We start from the raw sequence: 23045 nt of genomic DNA on the forward strand, positions 1-23045 counted from the left end.
TCCGGGAAGATGCCACATGCCGCGGAGCAACTAAGCACGTGCACCACAACTACTGAGCCTGTACTCTAGAGCCCGTGAGCCACAACTACTGAGCCTGCATGCCCCAGAGCTCCTGCGCCGCAACTACTGAGCCCCCGTGCTGCAATTACTGAAGCCTGCGCTCCTAGAGCCTGTGCTCCACACCAAGGGAAGCTACCGCAATGAGGAGCCTGAGCACTGCAACGAAGAGTGGCCCCCGCTCGCCGCAACTAGAGAAAGCCCTCACGCAGCAACAAAGAGCAGCCAATAAAAGAAAAGAAACTAATATGGGTGCCTCCTACATGCCAGGTTCTGGCGGAAGTGCCAGGGGTAACATCAGCAACGCACAGCAGATACAGCCCAATCTTATGAGGGCTCACCATGTAGACCTTTGTCCCTGGGACTTTGCACAGACTGCTGGCTGTATGGTCTAGCCAGACAGTAATTGTTTCTGCAGGTTGATCAGGCAACTGAGATTAACACCTGGCCCAAATCGATTCTCACACCCACCTTTGCCGGCTGAGAACGACAGGACAAGTCAAGTGGGTTCTGTTGTTGACTTTGGCAATGGTGACATGGGCTCAGGTGACATCAGGTCTTGTTCCAGGGGTGCAGAGTGCCTGTTGTGATGAGCCCACCTGAAAATGGGTCACAACAGGCAGAGCCCACGCTGCTTCCTGGGCTTCTGAGCTCGGGAGATGAGCTCACCTTTCTAGCAGCAGCAGCAAGGACCATATCCAGCCCCATCCCAAAGTCTCCTCCACAGGAAACATGGTGGTGACTGACATGTGCGATTTTCACGTGAATCCAGGTGCTTGTTACTTGTCCATCCATGTTGCGAAAAGTATGACAATGAGGGAAAACAGTGGGGAGTGCTAAGGTTTATCAGCGGTAATAGATATGCTCCCCTTTTCCTATATTGTGGGAAGTTCTGTGGATCTCTCTTTACTGACATATAACAAATATAAAAAAAATACAGATTTTTAAGTGCACAGCTTGAGTTTGACAAATGTATGTAACCATGTAACTACCACCCCAGTCAAGATCTGGAACATTTCTGTCACCCTAGAAAGTTTCCTGTGCCCTTGTCTAATCAGCCCCTCCCCCAACCCCAGAGGTTCTGACTTCTGTCCCCGAGGGTGGTGTTGACTGTGCTTGGGCATCGTATCTGTGGCATCACGCTACTTGTGCTAGATTCTTTCATGCCCCATATTTTTAAGCTTCATTCTTTACTGATAAATCATAATAAATGGACTTCAACATTTTACTATAAAAAACAACATAATCATGTTATAAAGCGTTTGGCAAGGGGGCGATGGGAGGGAAAGTGATTTAGGATTCTTCTATGTGCCACAGCCGTTGTAATGGTTTTAGTGTATTTCTTTCTAGCTCTTTTCATTTGCTTATTTGTTCGTAGCTGCAAAAAAGCCAAAGGTGATTTTTTCGTGTTTCTTTTTAAAATTTATGATGAACATTTTTTCCACATCCCGTGTCTTTACCATTTTTGATAATACTCTATCTAAAGTGTGCCATGAGGGCAGGGGCTTTCACTGTCATGTTCACTGATGTATTCCCAGTATGTAGAACAGTGTCGGGACATTGGTAGGTGCCAGTAAATGTTTGTGGAAGGACTAGATGAATGTATCAGAGCTACTTAACCATTTCCCTATTACTGGACAATTAGTGGCTTCAGTGTTGTACCATTAGAAATAATAAATATCTTCACACAAATGGTCCTCCCACCCCATTTTGAGTGACATTCTGAGAACAAGTGCCAAATATTGTGTCAGAGAAGAAACATGTTATGGTTCTTGTTAGACAGTCAAGTACCTTGTAGAGCTGAATTACTCAGGTATCAGTCTTGGCTCTGCCACTTACGTGCTGTGTGACCTTGAACAAATTACATCACCTTTCTGTGTCCTAGTTTGCCCATCTGTAAAATGGGACTAATGATAATATTTCCCAGGCTTGTTGTGAGGATTAAATGAACTACTATGTGTAAAGTACTTAGAAGGCTTGGTGATAGTAAGCCCTGTATATGTATTTGCTGTTTATGTTTTATACATAAAAGAGGTTATGCTAAGAAAAGGTTTGCCTATCTTTCCAAATAGAAATGGTTTATATCTTAATAACCACTGTCCTTTTGATAACTTAGTAGCGCTGTGTGGTGCCCACTGGCGAGTGGCTCAGAGCTGGGTTGCTGTGTAATGGACAGGAACCTTGGTGACTGGTTCACGCCAGATGTTTTGTATGCCTGCCTGTAAAATGCTCTTGCTGGAGGCCATCCAGTAGAGGCAGGGACAAGACCGGGGTGAACAGTTTGTCCTCACAGCCCTCAGAATGCTCAACCTAGCGCTGGAGAGAGACATACAGACACAACTAAAGGTTCTTCCTATCGTGGCAGTGAACAAAGGCCCCGCCGAATGAGAACAAGTCCCCGATACCTATTGAGAGTTTGCTACAGGGGAGTCGGCCACCATCACCTGTGTTTGCCAGAGACTCAAAGGCAGGTAGGGGAGTGAGGCAGCTTTATAGCGGAAAAAAAGAAAAGACTTGCATTTTGCCCTGAAGGAGGTTGCCGGCCTGGGGAAGCTGAAGGTGGCTAAATAGAGGCAGGCTATTTTATGCCATTGGTTTGGGGAGTGTATTCATTTCCTAGGGCTGCTGTTACAAATTACCACAGACTGCGTGACTTAAACAGTAGAAACTTATTCTCTCAGTTCTGGAGGCCGGAAGTCAGAGATCGAAGTATCAGCAGAGTTGGTTTCTCCTGGAAATTCTGAGGAGAATCTTTTCCTTGTCTCTGTCCTTGCTTCCGGTAGCTGCTGGCAATCCGTGGCATCCCTTGGCTTATGGGCACATCACTCCTATCTTTGTGTTTGTGGTCACATGGCCACCTTCTCTGTTTCTCTGTGTCCTTTCTTCTTCTTAGAAGGATACCAGTCCTTGGATTTATGGCCCACCCTAATCCAGTATGACCTCATTTTAACTCAGCTACCTCTGCAAAGACCTTATGTTATAGACAAGGGAACTGCATTCTCTCAAAATCCATACGTTGAAGCTTAACCCCCAAAATGATGATATTTGGAAATAGCGCCATTAGGGAGATAACTAAGGTTAAATGAGGTCGTAAGGGTAGGGCCCTAATGTAATAGAACTTGTGTCCTCATAAGAAGTGAAAGATATCACTTATATGTGGAATCTAAAAAAATGGTACAAATGAACTTACTTACAAAACAGAAAGAGTCACAGATGTAGAAAACAAACTTATGGTTACCGGGGGGGAAAGTAGGGGGGAGGGATAAATTGGGAGATTGGGACTGACATATACACACTACTATATATAAAATCGATAACTAAAAAGGACCTACTGTATAGAACAGGGAACTCTTCTCAGTACTGTATAATGACCTACATGGGAAAAGAATCTAAAAGAGTGTACATATGTATATGTATAACCGATTCATTTTGCTGTATAGCAGAAACTAACACAACATTTTAAATCAACTATACTGCAATAAAAATTTTTTTTAAAAAGTGAGTTTCCCATAGACAGCAAAAAAAAAAAAAAAAAAGAAGAAGTGAAAGAGACACCAGAACAGAAGTGCACGCACGCGAAGAAAAGGCCATGTGAGGACACGGTGACAAGGCAGCCATCCGCAAGCCAGGAGGAGGGCTCTCGCCAGAAATCAGCCATGCCAACACCTTGATCTTGAACTTCCAGCCTCCAGAGCTGTGAGAAAATTAATTTCTCTTGTTTAAGTCCTCCAGTCTGTGGAATTCTGTTATGGCAGCCCTAGCAGTCTGATGTACCTTCTTTCCAAATAAGGTTGTATTCAAGGTTCCTGGTGGACATGAATTTTGGCAGGGGACAACATCCACCCCATTGTAGGGGTCATATTTAGCTTTCTCTGGCTGGTCTTGAGTTGGAAATTGGGACAAAACAGTAGGGAGGCTGGCCCTCACTGACCACGTCCTGACCATCTATCTGGACCATTACTACGGCTGTGGGCCAATTGTGGTTGGGCTTCCTGGACCAGCTGCTGCAGAGGACATGGGTCAGAGTTGTCCTGTATGGCCTGGCCAGTGTCCGTTTGCATGTTCAGGCTCTTGTCCTGCTGCTGCTAACCAGCTGTGATGCTGAGGAAAGCACTTGACCTGTCTGGACTCCAGTGTTCTCTCTCCCCTTGAAAATGGGACATTAAGCTGTTCTCCGTGGGCGGGAGAAAGATGCTTAGCATCAGGGCAGGGACAGAGGTGGAGATGGCGAGGATGGCTTAGAAATTATTTCCCTGGTGATTTTGATAAGCCCATGGCCCCTCCTGGGTGGAGAACAGCTGGGCCACTTGGCATCTGGAGCCTCTTCCAGCCATAAAATTCCACAGTGGTTTCTCCTGGAGAGAACAATCCTCCTGCTGGATCTTCCAATCATATTTTTATTTTCGTGGCGCTTAATCTCTTTTGGAATGTACTGAAATGAGAGAGAAGATTTTAAACTCATGTTCATGCTGGTTAAGCCAGTGATTTAATCTAATTATTTTTACTCCTGTTTGGGACATGAGAGTGATGCTGTAAAGCCTAGACATTTCAGCTGTTGTCCATGAAAGGTACACAATTCTTAGCAACTTTATTTCAAACCATAGAATTGGGGGAAAATCATGATTTTTTTATTTTTTTGCTTTGGTTTCTGGCACTGGGTGGTTTCTAAAACACAGAAGTCGAAATGATAGAAATTTGAAGCTATTTAAATTACTCCCCAGCCTTCCCATCTAGCTTTCATAGTTTCAGAATAAACGTCAGGGCTCAGAATATGGGGTTATTTTTAACCGGGGTAGAAAGCAAAGGGAGAATGGCATGTTTTGAGGCATTTTTTTTTTCCTTTTTGAAAAATTCAATTCACAGTTTCTATTCCCTAAAGAGAATCAACTAATTAAAAGGTTTAAGAAAGATCAGCATCTAATGGAAGGACTTGTCTGTCAAACACTCTCCGTCTGGGAAGGGTCACGGTTCAGCGTCCAAGCAGCAGTTTGAAAAGCCAGGAGCTGAGAAAGGAGGGCTAGCCACACCATCTCCTGGGCATCCTTCCGGGCAGAGCTCATCCTAGCAGCTCCTGGGTTTGTGTCAGAAGGGAGGTGGAAGGCCAGGTACTCATCACTCAACGGGCATTTCCTGAACACCTGTCTTGTGCCAGGACCTGGCAGCCCACAGACGTGACCAGTGCAGCCAGACCAGAGCAGACTGGAGAAGTTGCCAGGGCTGGACCACGCAGGGTCTCGAAGACCTTGATAGGGTTCTGGGCGTTTCTCCGAAGAGTAGTTGAAAGCCATTGAGGAGTTCTAAGCCATAAATGCCTGTGGAAAACAGAAAGGAGCAGATTGAGAATGGTCGTGGGGAGGTCAGGCAGAAGGCGGGTGCAGTGGTCCAGCCAGAGTGGATGCAGGTGGGGGAGATGAGGAAGCTGATGGACTCGAGAGCTGTTTTGGAAGTAAGATTGTGGAGGATTGGCTAAAAGAGGGCAGAGTGTACCAGTTAGCTTTCAGTGCAGGAAATAGAAACCATTCTCAATATTTTCAACAGAAAGGAATTGAATTCAGGGAATTAGGTCCTTACAAAATTGCAGGAAGGGCCAAAGGGGCAGGAATTGGAAATGGAATATTCAAATTCAAAAACATCTTATGTACAAATAAGGAAGTAGATGCTATTGTCAGGAGAGCCTGTCCACACTTAGATCTCCGAAGCCTTGGTTGCCAGAGGAATAACACCTCTCCCTCTTTTCTGTCCTCTGAATCTGCTAGGTTGGCCGAACCTCCTTCTCATTCAGAACCCTAGCTGCATGGTAGGTCAGGTTCCACAGAATAGGAAACAGGGCTAGTATGTGTGAACGTGCAGTGCACAGCCTGCACACCCATACCTAGTGTTCTCGACAGGAAGGCTCATGGAAGGAAGTCGAAATGGATGCTGAGTGCCCACTGGCCTGTCCACTTATCACAGGGTATGAGGGAGGAGGAGGTCATCAAGGATGGCACCAGACCAACATGGAGGGTGGGCCGTTCGCTGGGGACGGGTTTAAGGTATTTATAAGATAGCCAGAGAGTAATGTGCCATTGCCAGCTGGGTATGTTAGGTCTTGAGCTCAGGAAAGACTGAGATCTGGGAGAAGTCTGCAGAGATTAGAAGGTCAAAGCCAGGTCACCTGGAGAGAAGAGGGCTCAGGGCAGATCCCCTGGAACCCCAAGGTTCGGGGTCCCACAGAGGAGGGGGCCCTCTGAAGGAGACTAGGCAAGTGAGGACAGCGTGGGGTCAGAGAAACTAAGAGAGAACATTGCAAGAAGGTGGAGTCACACAGCAATGTGGGTGAACCTGAATGTATTTCGCTAAATGAAAGGAGCCAGACCAAAAAGGCTATATATCCCGTGATTCCATTGATCCGACATTCTGAAAAAGGCAACACATCAGGGGTTGGGATTCGGGGGAGAGTTCAACTACAAAAAGGCTGCAGAAGGGAATTTGGGGGTGGGGGAACTCTTCTGTCTCAGAGGCTTGAGAACCCATAGAAATGCACATCACAACGAACAAATCTTACTGTATGTAAGATGGATGGGTGGATGGATGGATGGATGGATGGGTAGATAGATAACACATACATTCATTCATACATATGTTCATTCATACATAAAAGAAGTGGTCAGTTTTATTAAATGTTTCAAGGAGGTCAAGGAAAATGAGTGACAGGTTTCCCCAGGATCCACAGAACAGTGGGCTAGGCCTCTGTATGAGTGGGTCCTGGGCTATAAGTGGAATTGATCTAAGACATGCAGTGTGTATTCCTCCTTTTGAGAGCATGAGTTCTTGACACGGCCCTTGGAGCTTCCAGGAATACAGAACCTGCTCCTTGGATAAAGGAGACCTTAGTCCCGAGATGTGCCCCTCTTGTGGGTAAAATGCTTGGATGGAAAGAGCCTGGTGTTGGTTGGGCTCCCAGCCTGGGTTCTTCTCTCACCTGTGCCAAACAGTGGTTGTATGAGTGCAGGTGAATGCTTAAGCCTCGCAGAGCCTCCATTTCCTCATCAACAAAATGGGAATAATGATCTTCTCAGGACTGACCTGGCAGATTAAAGGACTTTGAAAAGTCAGTAACGCAGCCTCCAAAACTTGACGAGGGTGCCACTCTCTCCATGGGCTTGCTGCCCGTCCCACCTCCCGCAGGTCAGTAACCCCTGGCTTCCTTCATGCCCCACCATCACAGCAGGCTTCTTCCCGTCTCTCAATCATTTGTTGCCTTATTGGACCCTCAGCAGCCCGTTAAGGGCACATCCTCAAGGCTAAGCCCCTAGCCTAGCACCTGGCACATAGTAGATGCTCAAGAAGCATGTATTGACTTGAACTCGTTCAGGATCACGGTGTCTGCCATCCTGATAACCTCCTGCTTTCTGAATGACTTTGGCTTTCTCCAGAAGTTCCCATCACTCTCCCAGGTGTAGAGCTGCCAGACCTAAGGATGCTCACAGATGCAACAGGTTCTCATCCACCTGCTCCCAGAGAGCCCATCACCTGCCGCGTGGGGCTTAGTAAATACTTGTTGAACAAATTCATACATTTTGGAACTAGCAGCATTGTTGGCCAAAGTATAGAGCCTTGAAAGGGCAACATAAATTCGGGGTTTCTGAAATATAATGGCGTCACCCATGTAACTGTGTGTGTCAACAGGAAAGGTCAAGTGTGCGCTAGGGGTCTAGCTTATAAGGTGTTAGAGAACTTAGTAGCTAGTGGTGGGGAAGGGATGGCAGATGTCCCCTGGGACCTTACATTTCCCCCCTCAATGTTCAGGAAGGCAACTGGCAGGAAAGACCTCCCACCCCAGTTCCCCCCTGCCCTGCACACAGTGGTGGGGGGACGTTCCAGGACCAAGAGTGACGGAGAAACCAGCTCTGGGCTCCGAGGTCCACAGGAAAGAATGCTAAAAGAGGGCTGGGGAGTGGCTGCTGGGTCGCTGGCGGCTTTATCTCCCCTCCTTCTCCTCCCCTGCCCGCCCCCGGGTGTGGACGTTGCTGGAATCATCTCTGGTTTCCTGAGCTCAGCTCCACCTGCAGACACATCTCTTCCCTACACCCACCAGATTTCTGCGGCTTAAAGGCTTACGCGTGACCTCGAAAGCCGCTTGTGTGCGCCCTGTTGATTCCTCTCTTCTCCCTGGTGGGGATTTGAGCAGATAGGGCAGACTCGGCCCCTCTCAGACCCGCAAGCATCCCACCGTTGAATGTGGCCGCGGGCCCCCAATCCCAGCAAGCCCAAGAGAGGAGAAGAAGGTTTTCTCAGGAAGCTGGGATTAAACTGCACTGGCATTCACATCCTAACATGGCCGGTATAATCACGCTTGCTCTTTCCCCCACTACGCTGATCTCATCTTCTCTTTTGCTTTCACAAAGCAAGGCTCATCCTCTGGAACAGCGGGCACAGACCTGGTGTGGAGGGAGGAGTCCGTAAGTCAACAATCCTCAGAGTGATGGCAGCCTAGCTGGGATAAGTGCTGTGCATACACTATCTGTATCACTTAATCCTTACAGCAGCCTGGCGGGCGGGTTCTGTAGCGTCCCCATTTATAGGTGAGGTAACAGTCCTGCGGTGTTAAACAACTCGCCAAGGTCATGCAGGTAACAAGTAAAGGACAGAGGCACTTCCTGAAACCTAAGCTACCTGCTTCTAAAAACAAAGCCTTAAGCCACTGTATAGGCTGCCTGCAGTTTAAAATTGCTGCTGTTCAAATAGAGACACAGACGTAAAAAATGGACATGTGGATACCGGGATGGGAGGAAAGGGGGAAGGGATGAACTGGGAGATTGGAATTGACATATACACACTACTAGATAGCTAATGAGAACCTACTGTATAGCACAGGGAACTCTACTCAATGCTCTGTGGTGACCTAAATGGGAAGGAAATCCAAAAAGAGGGGATATATGTACACGTATGGCTGATTCACTTTACTGTACAGCAGAAACTAACACAACATTGTAAAGCAACTATACCCTAATAAAAATTAATTAAAAATAATAAAAATTAAAAATAAAATTGTTGCTGTTGATGACGAAGTTGGGAGGGGTAGAGTTCCTGCTGCATGTGCTCCATGGTCTCTACACCCCATCCCCTGTATGCCAATCTCTAGAGGATTTGACTCTTAAACTGGGGAGTGGGCTGGTCCCAGCTACCAGCTGCCAACTAGGGAGGGCAGGGTGGCCATCTCCCTGCTTGCAGCCGTTGCTGTCCACGGCAGGGCATGCACACGCAGTAACGACGACTATTTCACCATCTTGCATGGCAGCACATTGCCACTGAAGAAACAGAAGGACAGAGAGGTTAAACGACTCGGCCAGGGTCCCACAAGCTGATGGGTAGTTGAATCAGGACCCAATTCAAATCTTCCATTTCAAGTCAGTGCAGCATGATTTCTATCCATGTTAGAGGCAGCCCTTAACCCTGGACGAGGAACTCAGGATCTCCTCTTGAGTCCTGGCCTATATGGTCCCTGAACTAGTCACTCCCCCGCTGAGTCTCATCTGGAAAACAGGGATATTTGTGGCTGCAGTGCCTGCCTCATGGGCTCAGGGTGTGTCCAGAAGACTTGGGTGGGTACAGAGGGTGATTAGCAGCTGGTAGCTCTGCCAGTCACTCTGTCTCTACTGGCAAAATTCAGACCGTGATGGCATTCACTCCCCTCTACAGCCCTCCAGTGTACGCATGGGGTCACGGAGCAAGGCGCTTCTGCTGAACCATTAGAAGCCTGTTCCTACCAAGGACAAAGCCATTTACAACCCGCGTCCCCTCTCTGCTGGAGCCCAGACGATAATGTCCTTATGGCAGAAAGGCCGCATTACTTGATTCTAATTTTCCAAGAGTGCCCAGTGTTGGATAAATCCCTGCTTTGGAGAATCAAAAACTGGCTCGAATTTTCATGGCAGAAATGTCTGCTTGATCTGCCCTGAAATATCCCAGACAGTTACATTTCTCCTGGAAACAAGGTCCTGGACGCAGGAATGTCGAGTTACTGCCTTTATAATTCTCCATCTCTGAGCCGACAAGCCTTGAAGTAGACCCATGCCCTTGAACTGACAGCAGCAATTCTGTTAAAGAAGTTTGATTACAGGGGGAAAAAAAGGGAAAGAATCTATGTTTCGTTAAATGCTGCTTGTTTTAAAGTGGGAACATGTTCTGGGAGTCTGGGGAGCTAATGTTTTCTGGGTCTTGTTGGGAGAATCTCATCTTAAACGGAAGAGTTTTCTGTTTTAAGGGAGAAACCATCCTTTCAGAGCTTAGAGCCAAATTATATTTACAGAGAAGGGATTTTTGTCCTGGAAGTTTCTAAGCGTTTATCAAGTGCCCACTCTGAACCAGGTATCATTCTAGGCATTTAAGAGGTTTGCAAGGGTAACGAAAACGTTCTAACAGGATGAGATGATGTAGATGGTCGATTGTCATTTTTGTTAATAGTTTAGCATTGTTTATTCAACTGAATGTTAAGGTCTCTTGAGAACCTACTGTGTGCCAGGCCTGGCCGAGGCACTGTGAATGCAGTGCGGGGCAATGTGGATCCCTGCCTTCCAGAAGCTTCCGGTCTCGCTGAAGTGCCGAGGACGTGGGGGTGTTTTGGTGTCTGATGGGGAACCTGCAAAAATGACATTCACAAGATAAAATGCTTACCTGTTGGTCATCTCCAGTGGGGGGCGGGGCGGTGAGAAGGAATTACCCCGCCATTATAGGTGACATTAAGGTCCAAGAGCCCATAACAGAAGCATTCTTGGGCCAAAGAAGGGCCTATGACATGGTACTCAGTGACCTGAGATGCCACCTATGCCAGTGGAAGCACACCTGGCACCTGAGTGGGCCTGAGAGGTTAGGGGACAAGGGTGCTGTCAGTCCTCACCTCCTCCCTTGTTCCCGCTCGGCATCAGGTGCCCCTCCAAGGCTTACCTAGAGCCCCGCCTCCCATGGATCATTTCCCCTGCTCTGTGTGGCACTGCTAAGAGTGCCCTCCCTGGGGACAGGAGATTTTCCTAGTGCCAGCACTGCCATCCTCGACCCTGCCAACGTCACTTGACCTCTCTGGGATCTTGGCTTCCCCCTCTGGAGTGACAGGTCCATTGTGGGCAGGAGGAGAGATTGGGAGGAGGGGCTGATGGGTCTGGGACAGGCTGGAAGGGCTGTGCAAGAGGCCGCCTGTCCCTGAGCTCTGAAACGACTCTAGCGGAAGGGGATAGGCCTCCCCTTTCCCCTTCGTGGAGCTGCTTCTCAGTTCTGACTTGACGGTGAGGGAAGAGTATTCCACAGTCCTGGGCGGGGGGGTGGGGGGATGCAGGTTTGAAGCCCACCACAAGCTTGACACGCTGTAACAGTAAGGCACGTTATTAAAATTAGTCTCACCGTTTTACCGATGAGGAAACTGAGGCACAAAGAGGTTCAGGAACGTGTCCCTGTCGACCCAGCCTGTAAGTATTAGAGCAGAGAACTGCACTTGGCCGTGTGACCTTGGAGCCTGCCCTCCCAGGCAGGCCAGCCATCCCTGGCCTCAGCCTGCCCGTTGGCAGGGATCGTGTTTGTAACAGATCCGAGTGTGTGTTGAAGCCACTTGGAAAGCTGTCTGCTAGGAATGTGGTTGGAATCCATTGACAAAGCAAGGAACCATCCCGATTTTCTTCTTTGGTGACTTTTGGCTTCTTTATACTTTTTTTGGTAACTTTATTGAGATGTAATTCATATACCATACAATTCATCTGTTTAAAGTGTACGATTCAGGGGCTCTTAGTATTCAGAATTGTGCAAGCGTCTCCACAAACAATTTTAGAACATTTTCATGACCCCGAAAAGAAACCCTGTACCTTTCAGCTGTCACCCCCCAAACTCCATACCCTCCAGCCTTAGGCAGCCATTAACCTACCTCTATCTCTGTGGATTTGCCTGTTCTGCACATTTTATATTAATGAGATCATACAATAGGTAGTCTTCTGTGAGTGGCTTCTTTTACTTAGCAAAATGTCCTCAAGCTTCCTCCATGTTGTAACATGTATCAGTACTTCATTTCTTCTTATTGCCAAATAATATTCCATTTGTATGTATATATCACGCTTTATTTACCCACTCATCAGTTGGTAGATGTTTGGGTTGTTTTCTGCATTTTGGTTATTATGAATACTACTACTATGAACATTTCGTTTGTGGGTTTTGTGTGGACATATGTTTTCATTTCTCCTGGGAAGATACTTGGGAGTGGAATTGCTGGGTCATATGGTAACTCTGTTTAACCTTTTGAGGAACTGCCAGACTGTTTTCCAAAGGGACTGCACCATTTTGCATTCCCACTAGTAATGTATGAGTGTTCCAGTATCTCCACATCCTTGCCAACCCCTGTTATTATCTGTCTTTTTGTTTATAGCCATCCTAGTGGGTATGAAGTGTTTCATTCTTTTTTTTTTAATTGCAAGGGATATGCAAAACATGATCAACTTTAAGGTACTAGAATATCTGGATAATTCCGTATCCAGCAATGTTTTCTTAAAAGCGCAGGTCTGCCCTGGACAGAGACGTAGCTGGCCTCTCCCCTAGTAGTCTAACACCAGGGGGGCTCTTCAGTTCCATGGCCGACCCCCCCAGACCTCAAATGACACCCCTTGGTAACTAATATTGAATACCTTACCATGTCCTCTTGTCTTCCAGCGATTCATGAGTTCCCCGCAGACCTGTTCTCCAATAAAGAGCGACAGCACGGAGCCGTCCTGCTACATATCCTTGGTGTAAGTGGCCCTCTCGGGGTGGGATGTCCCTAAACTTCAGGCATGTGAAACCTGTCTTCAGAACACAGTGTGTCAAAGATCTCATCCAGTCTTTGTAGAGCCCTGTGAGAACAGATGCTGGATGTGTTTTAACCACAAAGAAATGAAATCTTAAGGATAGGAAATGATTTGTTCAGTGTCACACAGCGAGTGGCCCCAGAGCCGAGACAAGGATTCGCGTCTTCTTGTGCCTCATTTTCTGCTTTTATAGAATGGGAGTGACAGCATCTTTCCCAGATGTATAAATACAAGTGAACATGGGTCAAGTCCATCAGACGTCACAGGGCACGTGATAAGGGCTCTGTCCCCACTTGCTATCATGATCCCCGGGTCCCCCCACATTTTACTGCCTTGACATAACTAGTTTAAGACTTTGGTGCCCTTCTTCTCAAACTTCCCTCAGTGTTAGATGAGCCTGATGACCAGTGGTGGAGTTCAAGTAGCAGTTCAAAAAGGCACAGTGAGCTCAAAACTAAATTATAGGTAAAAGTCGCTCTTCTCTGCAGGCAAACTACAGCCCGCAGCTACTACCCATGTCTGTAAATAAAGTTTTATTAGAACACAGCCATTCTCATGCTTTTCTGTATCATCTGTGGCTGCTTTTAGGCTTCACTAGCAGAGCTGAGTAGCTGTGTTGGAGACTCCGTGATCCACAAAGCCAAAAAAATTTACTGTCTGTCCCTTTGTAGGAAAAGTTTACCAGTCCCATTGTTTACTGCAGGGAAATGAAAGCGCTCAGGGTTTAATTTTCTACTTCGCATCAATCACAACAAATGTTCCTCCTGATGTGGTTCCCTGACCACCCAGCACCATCTGCTTACATATTTAAACCCAACACAGTATTCGTCTTTGCAAGAGATAATTAAGCAAGTGAAAGCTGGGATTCTCACATAGAGAGTTGCCAGCTGAGAATAATGTATGAGTGAAGTTTTAATTAACAGGATAAACCACTAGTGAAAATGAAGGTTGTGGTCAAATTTTGAGTGACAGACCTGTGTATTATTTCTCTAATAGAGTTATTATCTTCCTGGTATCTCTGGCTTTCCCATGCCCTCTCCTTTCACTGAGGGGGTGTGGGTTTGGCGAATTAATCCCACAGTTCTGTCCCTCTCCCTCATCAAAGTCTTGACAAAGCTTTTTTTCCTGAACCTGAGAGGACCTCAGGAATTTTGCAGGAATCTTTTTTTAAAATTTTTTTTTTAAAAATTATTTATTTATTTGGCTGTGTTGGGTCTTCGTTGCTGTGCGCGGGCTTTCTCTAGTTGAGGCAAACAGGGGCTACTCTTCCTTGCTGTGTCCAGGCTTCTCATTGCAGTGACTTCTCTCTTTTTTTTTTTTTAATAAATTTATTTTATTTATTTATTTTTGGCTGCATTGGGTCTTTGTTGCTGCTCTCGGGCTTTGTCTAGTTGCAGTGAGTGGGGGCTACTCTGAGTTGCGGTGCGCGGGCTTCTCATTGTGGTGGCTTCTCTTTGTTGTGGAGCACAGGCTCTAGGTGCGTGGGCTTCAGTAGTTGTGGCACGTGGGCTCAGTAGTTGTGGCTCGAGGGCTCTAGAGTGCAGGCTCAGTAGTTGTGGCGCACGGGCTTCGTTGCTCCGCGGCATGTGGGATCCTTCCGGGCCAGGGCTTGAACCCATGTCCCCTGCATTGACAGGAGGATTCTCAACCACTGCATCACCAGGGAAGCCCAGCGGTGGCTTCTTTTGTCATGGAGCATGGGCTCTAGGCACATGGGCTTCAGTAGTTGTGGCGTGCAGGCTCAGTAGCTGTGGCTCACGGGCTCTAGAGCGCAGGCTCAGTAGTTGTGGTGCACAGGCTTCATTGCTCCACGGCATGTGGGATCCTTCCAGACCAGGGCTTGAACCCGTGTCCCCCGCATTGGCAGGTGGATTCTTTTTTATTTTATTTTATTTTATTTTGAGGTACGCGGGCCTCTCACTGTTGTGGCCTCTCCGGTTGCGGAGCACAGGCTCCGGATGCGCAGGCTCAGCGGCCATGGCTCACGGGCCCAGCCGCTCCGCGGCATGTGGGATCTTCCCAGACCGGGGCACGAATCTGTGTCCCCTGCATCAGCAGGTGGACTCTCAACCACTGCACCACCAGGGAAGCCCTGGCAGGTGGATTCTTAACCACTGCTCCACCAGGCAGGAACCTTTTAGGCCAGGCATTACCCAACTATGTCTGAAGAACCAAATCTAGGCTACCTCCTGTTTTTATAAATAAAGTTTTATTGGAATGCAACCACACCCATTCCATGGCTACTCTTCTATAGCACCAGAGTCAAGACAGACTGTGTGGCCTGCGAGGACTCAAATATTTACTATCTGACCCTTTAAGGAAAAGTTTGCTGAGCCCTTCTTTAGAGCAAGAAAAGGCTGGAGCTTTAGAGCCAGTTTTTGTCTGTAGCACTAAGAAGCTTCTCAGAACTTCTGTCCCAAGTGAAGGAAACAGTGGTGACATCTTGGCCCCTTTTCTCTCCAGTGTTTCTGAGGCGTCAGGGGAGCCAGAGGCCCTTCAGCCTCACGGGACACCCTTTGCCTGGGAGATGCTGTTGGGGGGAACTTCCGAGAGTGTGAATTCAAGTCGGTATCCTAAGCTTTGTAGCAGCGTCTCTCCCACCTTTCTCTGTCCACTTTACCCACACCCCCAGTATTTGTTTCCTTTTTCCTTCCCCCCCCACCAAAAGATAATGTGTCAAATTCAGCGAAAGCCACACCTGGACTCCAGTAGAGTAGATGTCTACTCCAGGAGACATCTGCCTCAGATGCTCTGGTCACAGTTGATACATCTTCCACTTCAGTCACAGTTAATTAATTGTAAAGTTGTCCTAATATCACGCTGTTTTAGCTGAAGCAGCCCAGCCTTTCCCTCTTTTGTGAATAGGCCATTCATGTCACTTTTTCTTTGAGGAAGAAATGGTTTCCACCAGAGCCTAGAGTCAAATCCCATCTCCTTTCCATAGGTCCTGCTCCTTGCCTCTCCCTCCAGCGTCACATTCTTTATTTTCCACCTTATTCTCACTCTGTTCTACCTGCACCAGTGACCTTGCTGTTCCTCAAATGCATCAAACATGCTCCTGCCTCAGGACCTTTGCACTTGCTGTTTCCTGGCAGTTACAGATACTTCATTTGCCTATCTGCTCGTCCCCCACAAAGAGGCAGAGGCTTTTCCTGGCATCCTCGCCACCTATCCCTAATGGCTAGAATAGTCCCTGGCACATAAGATGAGCTCAGTAGAGCCGTGTTGGGTGGACAGGTCAGGGAAGAGTTCTGTAGATAAAACCGTCTAAAAACTACCCATCTGTTCTTCCTCTGTCATCAAACAGAAGAAACTGAGACCTAGAGATGTGACTTATCCAAAATCCCAAGGCAGATAATTCCCAGGATTAGCACTGGAATTTGGACTCTGATCCATGAGCCTCCCAGTGTAAATGGCTTGTGGATTTTAACCTGGACCGACATCAAGCAGCGTCCGAGAAAAGGCTGGGTCTCACGTCGCCGTCTGTTTTGGCAGGAGAGGGGCAGTCAGTAACAAGGAAATGATGCCTTCTCTAAAACTAACGAGGGGAAATCAGGATGATGATTATTTTAAACTCTTAAAATGGCAATTTTAAATGCTTTCCCCCTTGGCGCTTAAGATTAGGATCTTGCCTTTTGAGGGCCTACCGTGGTGCTGAAGACAGAGCTGCTTCTTTAAGAAGAAGCACAGGACCCTGTGGCACGAGTTCTAGTCTCCTCCACTGCTCAGCAAGTGATTTCTCCTGTCTGGGCTTCAGTTTCCCCATCTGTCAGCGAGGGAATTGAGGAATCATGTCTCTGTGGTGATGGAATTTTCCTCTGTGCCTCCCTCTGGTCACCTGGCCTCTGCCCGAGCAGGCTGGTTTGGAGGGTGATGGGCACCTGGCCGTGCCCATCAGTGGCGGGAGTTCTGGCTGACGCTCTCTATCTCCCCATTTCCTTCGCAGGCTCTGTACATGTTCTACGCCTTGGCCATAGTGTGCGATGACTTCTTCGTTCCGTCTCTAGAGAAGATCTGTGAGGTACGTGGGAAGGACTTAGGACCCTTTGGCAAAAGCCTGGGTGAGGGGCTGGGGGTGATTGACACGTGGCGTGTCGGTACCAGGCCAAGAAGGACCGGGGCGGGGAGCAGGCCCAGGCAGAGGCAGGGAGGGGCAGGACAGGATGTAGCATGGTTTGGGTTCGGCTAAAAGCTATCACAGGTGCTTCAGTGGCTGAACCGCTGCGGCACCTCCTCTGCGGCAGGGCTGAGGTGGCCGGGCTTCTTCCTGGGGTCAGCGATGAGCCCCCACCCCATTTTCCATCAAGCCCAGAGCTCCAGCCCTTGCGAGGTCCCCTTCTGTAGCAAGCTCAGTGGGGAGGTTGTGCTGGCCCAGGGATTGGATGCTGCAGTGGCTTCAGAGCCCAGGCTGCCCAGGAGTGCTTTGGGAGGTGAGGGCAGGAGGAGGCCGAACCCTGCCCTGAGCCAGCCTGGCCAGGGGCCTTCTGAGAACCACAGGTGGGCACCTTCAAGTTGGCATTCAGGTGGGCCCAGAATCTCCGTGGTTTTCCCGAGCACCCGAAGCCTCCAGCCCCACATTGCAGATGAGAGGATGGGCCTTTGCGGCCAGAGCACAGCGTTGCCAAGCAGAGTGGGCCTTGACGGTTCCAGCCCTGTCCCGTGCTGGCTCAGCCCTGGGGACAGGATGTGAGGGTCTGTTTCAGTGAGCAGCCAGGTGTCGGGCCTGCCGTTGAGAAGGCCTTCTGGGATGCAGGAGCCAGGCTGTGCGTCCGAGGCCTCCACATCCCACAACCGGACGTGTGGAGGTCCGCTTGGTACCCAAGGTCTGTGTGAGCACCAGAGGAGATGGGCGCTAAACTGGTGGACTCCCCACAGAGCACCAGACCCTGTGCTAGGCATCCAAAGATGAAAAAGACCAACCTCGTCCTCGTCATCCAGTGGGGAGGCAAGCGCATGGACCTCAGACCCTCACTGCGGGATGCGTGTTTCAGCTCCTCTGTCCCAGGGAAGTGGCTGGCTCGTGGGAGCCACTTAGAAAGACTTCATCAAGGAGACGTTATTTAAGGGCTCAGCGCGCGAACAGAAATGGACAGATGGGGGAAGGGGACAGGCGATTCTGGGTTGAGTGCCTGGCAGTGTGGAGGAGGTGCAGGGAGGAGAGGCCGCGACGCCAGCTGCCGTGCTGCTCCCCTGCGCTCTCCCTGGCTGCCAAGTGTCCAGTTAGCATGTTTACTGCCCCCACCTCACAGCCCTGAGGGTCTGCGGTCGCTTCTGTTTCAGAAACTCCATCTGAGCGAAGATGTGGCTGGAGCCACCTTCATGGCTGCGGGAAGCTCGACGCCAGAGCTGTTTGCCTCTGTAATTGGTAAGAAGTCCCGTCACCCCAAGACGCAGGATGCAGAGAGAGCCCAGGTTTGGTGTCCAGACTAGTGTGGGCATTTGTCAGCTCTGAGTCTCAGTTTTCTCATCCGGAAAATGGGAGAAGTAGAGAGATAGAAAGTGAATTAGTGGTTCCCAGGGGTGTGAGGTGGAGTGGGGTACTAACAGGTATGGGGTTTCTTTTGGGGGTGAAGTGAATGTTCTAAAATTAGATTGTGGTGATGACTGTATAATTCTGTGGCTGGACCAGAAAACACTGAATTGACATTTTAAATGGGTGAATCTTATGACATGTGAGTTACGTCTCAATAAAGCTGTTCAGAAAGTGGGAGCATTAGAGTAGCCAGTCCCTGAGGGCACCTCCACCTCTGGTTTTGCTGTCCTCAACCGCGTCGCTGGTGCTCTCTGATAATAAGAACAGCTTCCCTCCGTTCATGGGGTGGGGGACACAGAGCCGGCCCGGATCTAAGGAAGCGGAAGGCCTGGGCTTTGCAGAGGGGTGTCTGTGCCTTTCTCTTTCCAGGTGTGTTCATCACTCATGGGGATGTCGGGGTTGGGACCATCGTGGGCTCTGCCGTGTTCAACATCCTGTGTATAATCGGAGTTTGTGGACTGTCCGCAGGGCAGGTCAGTGGTCTCTCTCTCCATACGAAATGACATAGGGACAGCGCGGGGAGACCCAAGGCCCAGCCCTAGCCGAGCCCGTAAGTGCTGTGGCTGTCAGAAACGGTTTCCTCTCCGAGCCTGCTTCCTCACGTGTAGCAGGGCTGTCCTTCCTTCCTTCCACCGGTGGGTCTGAGAGCAGAAAGAGCGTCAGCTCCGTGGCTGGTCCAAGGGGGGAGCGTTCATTCAACAGCAGTAAATATTTAAGAGGCGTCTCCTGTAACTCTGACCCTGAGCTAGACTTCACACATATTTGGGGCCCGCCTTTGGCCTCCCCACAGGACGCACGAAGCTGGCTTGTTGTTGAAACCCCATCGCATCTTCCTGGTCCTCAGAGCCCCAGGGGGACATTAGACTCAATCTCAGAGAGTCAGGCTCAAGGGTAGGCCCCGCCCGGCCAAGGGAGTTAGAGGTAGGCAGCCGGTCACCCCCGGAAGGTTCGAACATCAGAGGGAAGAGTGAGTGCCTCTGGCCTCTCCCCCTGACACATGGCTTCTGCTGGGAAACATGCCATGTGGTCACCTTGGAGGAACAGGGGGCAGCTTTGCCATCACTTAGGAACATGATGTGGTATCATTCCGTCCCCAAATGTGACAAAGAGCACAGGGTGGCCTTGAACGGCCAGACAAGATGTGGTTCTGGTGGCACAGTTAAGATGAGCTCCGTGGACATGTGTCTGCACCTGCAGGGGTCTGGGGGTGGTGGGAGCCCCCCAGCAGTGTCCCCTGGCCCCCGTACCCCATCTCCCCAGCCAGTAACAGCTGATGTCCCTTTGCTCAGCAGGTCATCCGTCTGACGTGGTGGGCCGTGTGCCGAGACTCTGTGTACTACACCCTCTCTGTCGTTGTGCTCATTGCCGTGAGTTACCTTCCCCCGCCCCTCCGCCCGTGCGAAGGCACCGGGGCCCTGCCCACCTCTGTCCCTGGCACTAGAAAGAGAGAACCCACGGCGCCCCTACCCTGGCGTGTGCTGGCCACTCATTGCAGTCATGTGGACCAGTCTCCCTCCACCGTGCCTCCCTGTCCCGAAAATCTCATACCTGATGCTTTGCTTACCCATCACATCCAGGTACCACCTTGAGGGCACAAAGGCCTTGAAAAAGCTAAAGAAGGCGTCATACGGTTGATGCAGTTAAGCTCAAGCACATGCTCCTCAGACGCCTTCAGATCCTCACTTAGAGCCCATTTACTAAAGAGCAGAGTTTCCGGTGTCCCACCTTACCGCGGAGCAGGGAAGAGAGGCCAGCTGGGAGCAGTCAGGGTTGGCAGCTGGGAGCAAGGATATGGGCAGAAAAGACAGAGGACTGAAACAGAGATCCCTGAGGGCTTGGGTACATCATGGCACATGACAGTGACAGCCCATGACACAGGTTACTGCCATCCAGAGGGGAACAGCTTCCATCCAAAAGGAGCTTTAAAGTGAGGGCATGAGGGCAGGTCATTTTCAAGAGGGCAGATGCACATGGCATGCCTAGATTTCAGAGTATGGAGCGTGCCCTAGAGTGACAGTTCTCAACCTAAGAACATCTAGAGCCAACTGGATTTGATAATCATGACCCTTGTATTAGTTATCTGTTGCTGTGTAACAAATTTCCTTCAACACTCAGCAGTTTAAAACAGCAAACCTTTCTTGCTTCCATTTTCCATGCATCAAATCTGGGAGTGGCTTAGCCGAGCCCTCTGGCTCACGGGTGTCGGCCAGGGTATAGTTATGTCAAGGCTCCCGTGGGCAACGATCTGCTTTCAGGATCACTCGCTAGGCTGCAGGCCGGCCTCGAGCTGTTCCACAGTGCAGCTCTCGGCATGGGGACTGGTTTCCCTCCCAGCAGGGGCGAGGAGGCACCAAGCTGAAAGCCACAGTCTGCTTGCAACCGAATCTCGGAAGTGACAGCCCATCACTGTTGCCATATTCTGTTACGAGCAAATCCCTAAGTTCAGGCCACGCACACAGGCGAGCATGAAGATCAGGCAGTGGGATCATCGGGGCACCTGAGAGGCTGCCCACCACAGCCCCCAAAAATGAAAGTTATAGATAAAACTATTTACCTATACACAATTTTACAAAATCAATATAATGCCCAAACTATACCATAAAGGACAAATAAAAGTAATTCATAATAAAAGAATACATCTTTCAATGTGTAAATGTTTGGGCATGAAGGTGCTAGAATGCTGAATGATGTGATCCGTTGCCCCCATATGGGAAATCTCCAGGCCCTACAGCTACCAGTGCAGACTGAGGCTGGTATGCTGGGCTGGCAACCCCGTGAGTGGAGCCGACCTTGATGATGTGATTTTCCAAAATTATGAATGACTCCTGATAAAATCCTAAACAGAGCCAAGTACAATCATCCCTCCGTTTGCATGACAGTTAACTCACTAGAAAATTAAGTATTTATTAAAACCATGTAAGAATACTTTGATTTGCAAAATGGAATTAAGGTTGAGGCTCAGGTCATTTTTTTTCCTGCTTGCCTAAATGTCTAGCAGGACATTTAAGACGTGTGCCAAGTACGGAAGAACTCCTCCGGTAGAACCATTTCACATGCTCTAGGCTGACTGGTACCCCGGGCCTTCACTGCCTCTAAATGCCAGTAGCCCTCCATTGGGTTAGAAAAGCTGAAACTATCCCCGTAAATGTCCCCCAGGTTTCCCAGGTGGTGGCACTGAGCTCCCCTCTGTTGAGTGCCTCTTCCTCAGAGGCTTGAGTTTGGGGAGCCTCACAGCAATGCCCAGCCAGGAGGACCCTCTCCGAAGTGACTTCCCAAAGCAGATTCTGTGTGTGCTGCCTGCCGTGACAGCCAGGAGAGGGGTACAATGGGCCCAAGTCCAGACAACATCCCCCTGGTCTCTCCTGGCATCCCGTGTCTCCAAGATCAGATTGGTGGGCACTGCCCCTCCACCTTCCTGTGCGCACTGGGCCTGGCTGGGGCGGTCACAGGACTCCTCCCCTGGACCACGGAAGCATCATTCATCCGTGTCCCACGTAGGCAATGCTGGGTGGAATTGTTGGGCAATGTCAGTGCCCTCTTAGGAAGCCACGGCATCCCCACCATCACCCCTGGCCTCCTTTCAAATGGTACAAATGGGTCCTTTGCCCTCAGAGTTTCCAAAGGGGTTACTCTTTATTTTTTAAAAAATGACACCCCTTCCTCCCCACCCACACACACAGAGGTACCACAGATTGATCGATCGATCGATAGATAGATAGATAGATAGGTAGGTAGGTAGGTAGGTAGATGATAGATAGATAGATAGGTAGGTAGGTAGGTAGGTAGATGATAGATAGATAGATAGGTAAGTAGGTAGATAGACACAAACATACATACATACAGAGATGCCTTTTCAGTTTTTAAGAGTCTTGATTTCAGCAGCTCTGTTCCATTAATGAGGGCAGACCCCTGCCAGGTTGGCCCCAGTGGCTACTTGGACTGTTGGTAGCACAGGCCAGTTAGTTCTCTTTGGAGACCCACCCTAGACCTCATACTGCGGCATCTACTGACCAAGGTTTCCACTAAGGGAAGGTCACCTTCTATGTTTGAGAAACCCAGACATGGAGAGAAGAGCCAGCTTTCTGTGAAACACATAACTAGCCTATGTGTTGGCTCTGGGCACTTAGAGGTCTGCGTTTGTTCTTCTCTTGGAATAAATCTGTTGCCCCGCCCTTTGTTTCTTTTGCCTTCCAGTTCATATATGATGAAGAAATTGTGTGGTAAGTTTTTAAAGTTTGTTTTTCGTTGTTCCTTTTTTGTTAGTATCCTTGCTTGTTGGGTTCATTGAAGCTTTTTTAAAATTATTTTTACAAACATAAGTTTATGTTGTGAAAGTAAAAAGGGTATCATTTTAAGCAGTCATGCCTTTATTTATCCTTTCAAAGTGGCAAAAATTGTTTCCCTTAGTATTCCCAACCTGCCAGATATCAAGATATATTATAAAGCTAAAATAATGAAAACAGTATGGTGTTTTGCACAGGGATAAGCATAGGCCAATATGGAACTGAGAACCCAGTAATGGGCCCAGTTCTGGGCTGGGGGATACGACAGGAATCATGACAAGGTAGTGAGTTGGGAGAGGCGGGAGCGGTCCTCATACTACAAAAATGAGAAATTCATATAGAATAAAATAACATCAGCTCATTCCCTCACAC

General features: G+C 48.9%; 1 protein-coding gene across 3 annotated transcripts in view; it reads left to right on the plus strand.

Annotated features, from left to right (window-relative positions):
* The window catches only part of SLC24A4 (solute carrier family 24 member 4), a 640065-nt gene that overhangs the window by 99937 nt on the left and 517083 nt on the right, over nt 1–23045 (plus strand). For 2 of the 3 annotated variants that reach the window (XR_007475862.1, XM_033419093.2), the window contains exons 3-8: nt 12724–12800; nt 16804–16878; nt 18138–18222; nt 18760–18863; nt 19680–19757; nt 22585–22610. Coding sequence is in view for 2 of the 3 variants with exons in the window: in XM_033419093.2 (XP_033274984.1) it covers nt 12724–12800; nt 16804–16878; nt 18138–18222; nt 18760–18863; nt 19680–19757; nt 22585–22610 (445 nt within the window). In the remaining variant the exon portion in view is untranslated. The remainder of the gene's footprint in view (nt 1–12723; nt 12801–16803; nt 16879–18137; nt 18223–18759; nt 18864–19679; nt 19758–22584; nt 22611–23045) is intronic. The other variant, XM_004262348.2, reaches the window with a different exon arrangement.

Source organism: Orcinus orca, chromosome 2, assembly GCF_937001465.1.
Source record: "Orcinus orca chromosome 2, mOrcOrc1.1, whole genome shotgun sequence".
NCBI lineage: Eukaryota > Metazoa > Chordata > Mammalia > Artiodactyla > Delphinidae > Orcinus > Orcinus orca.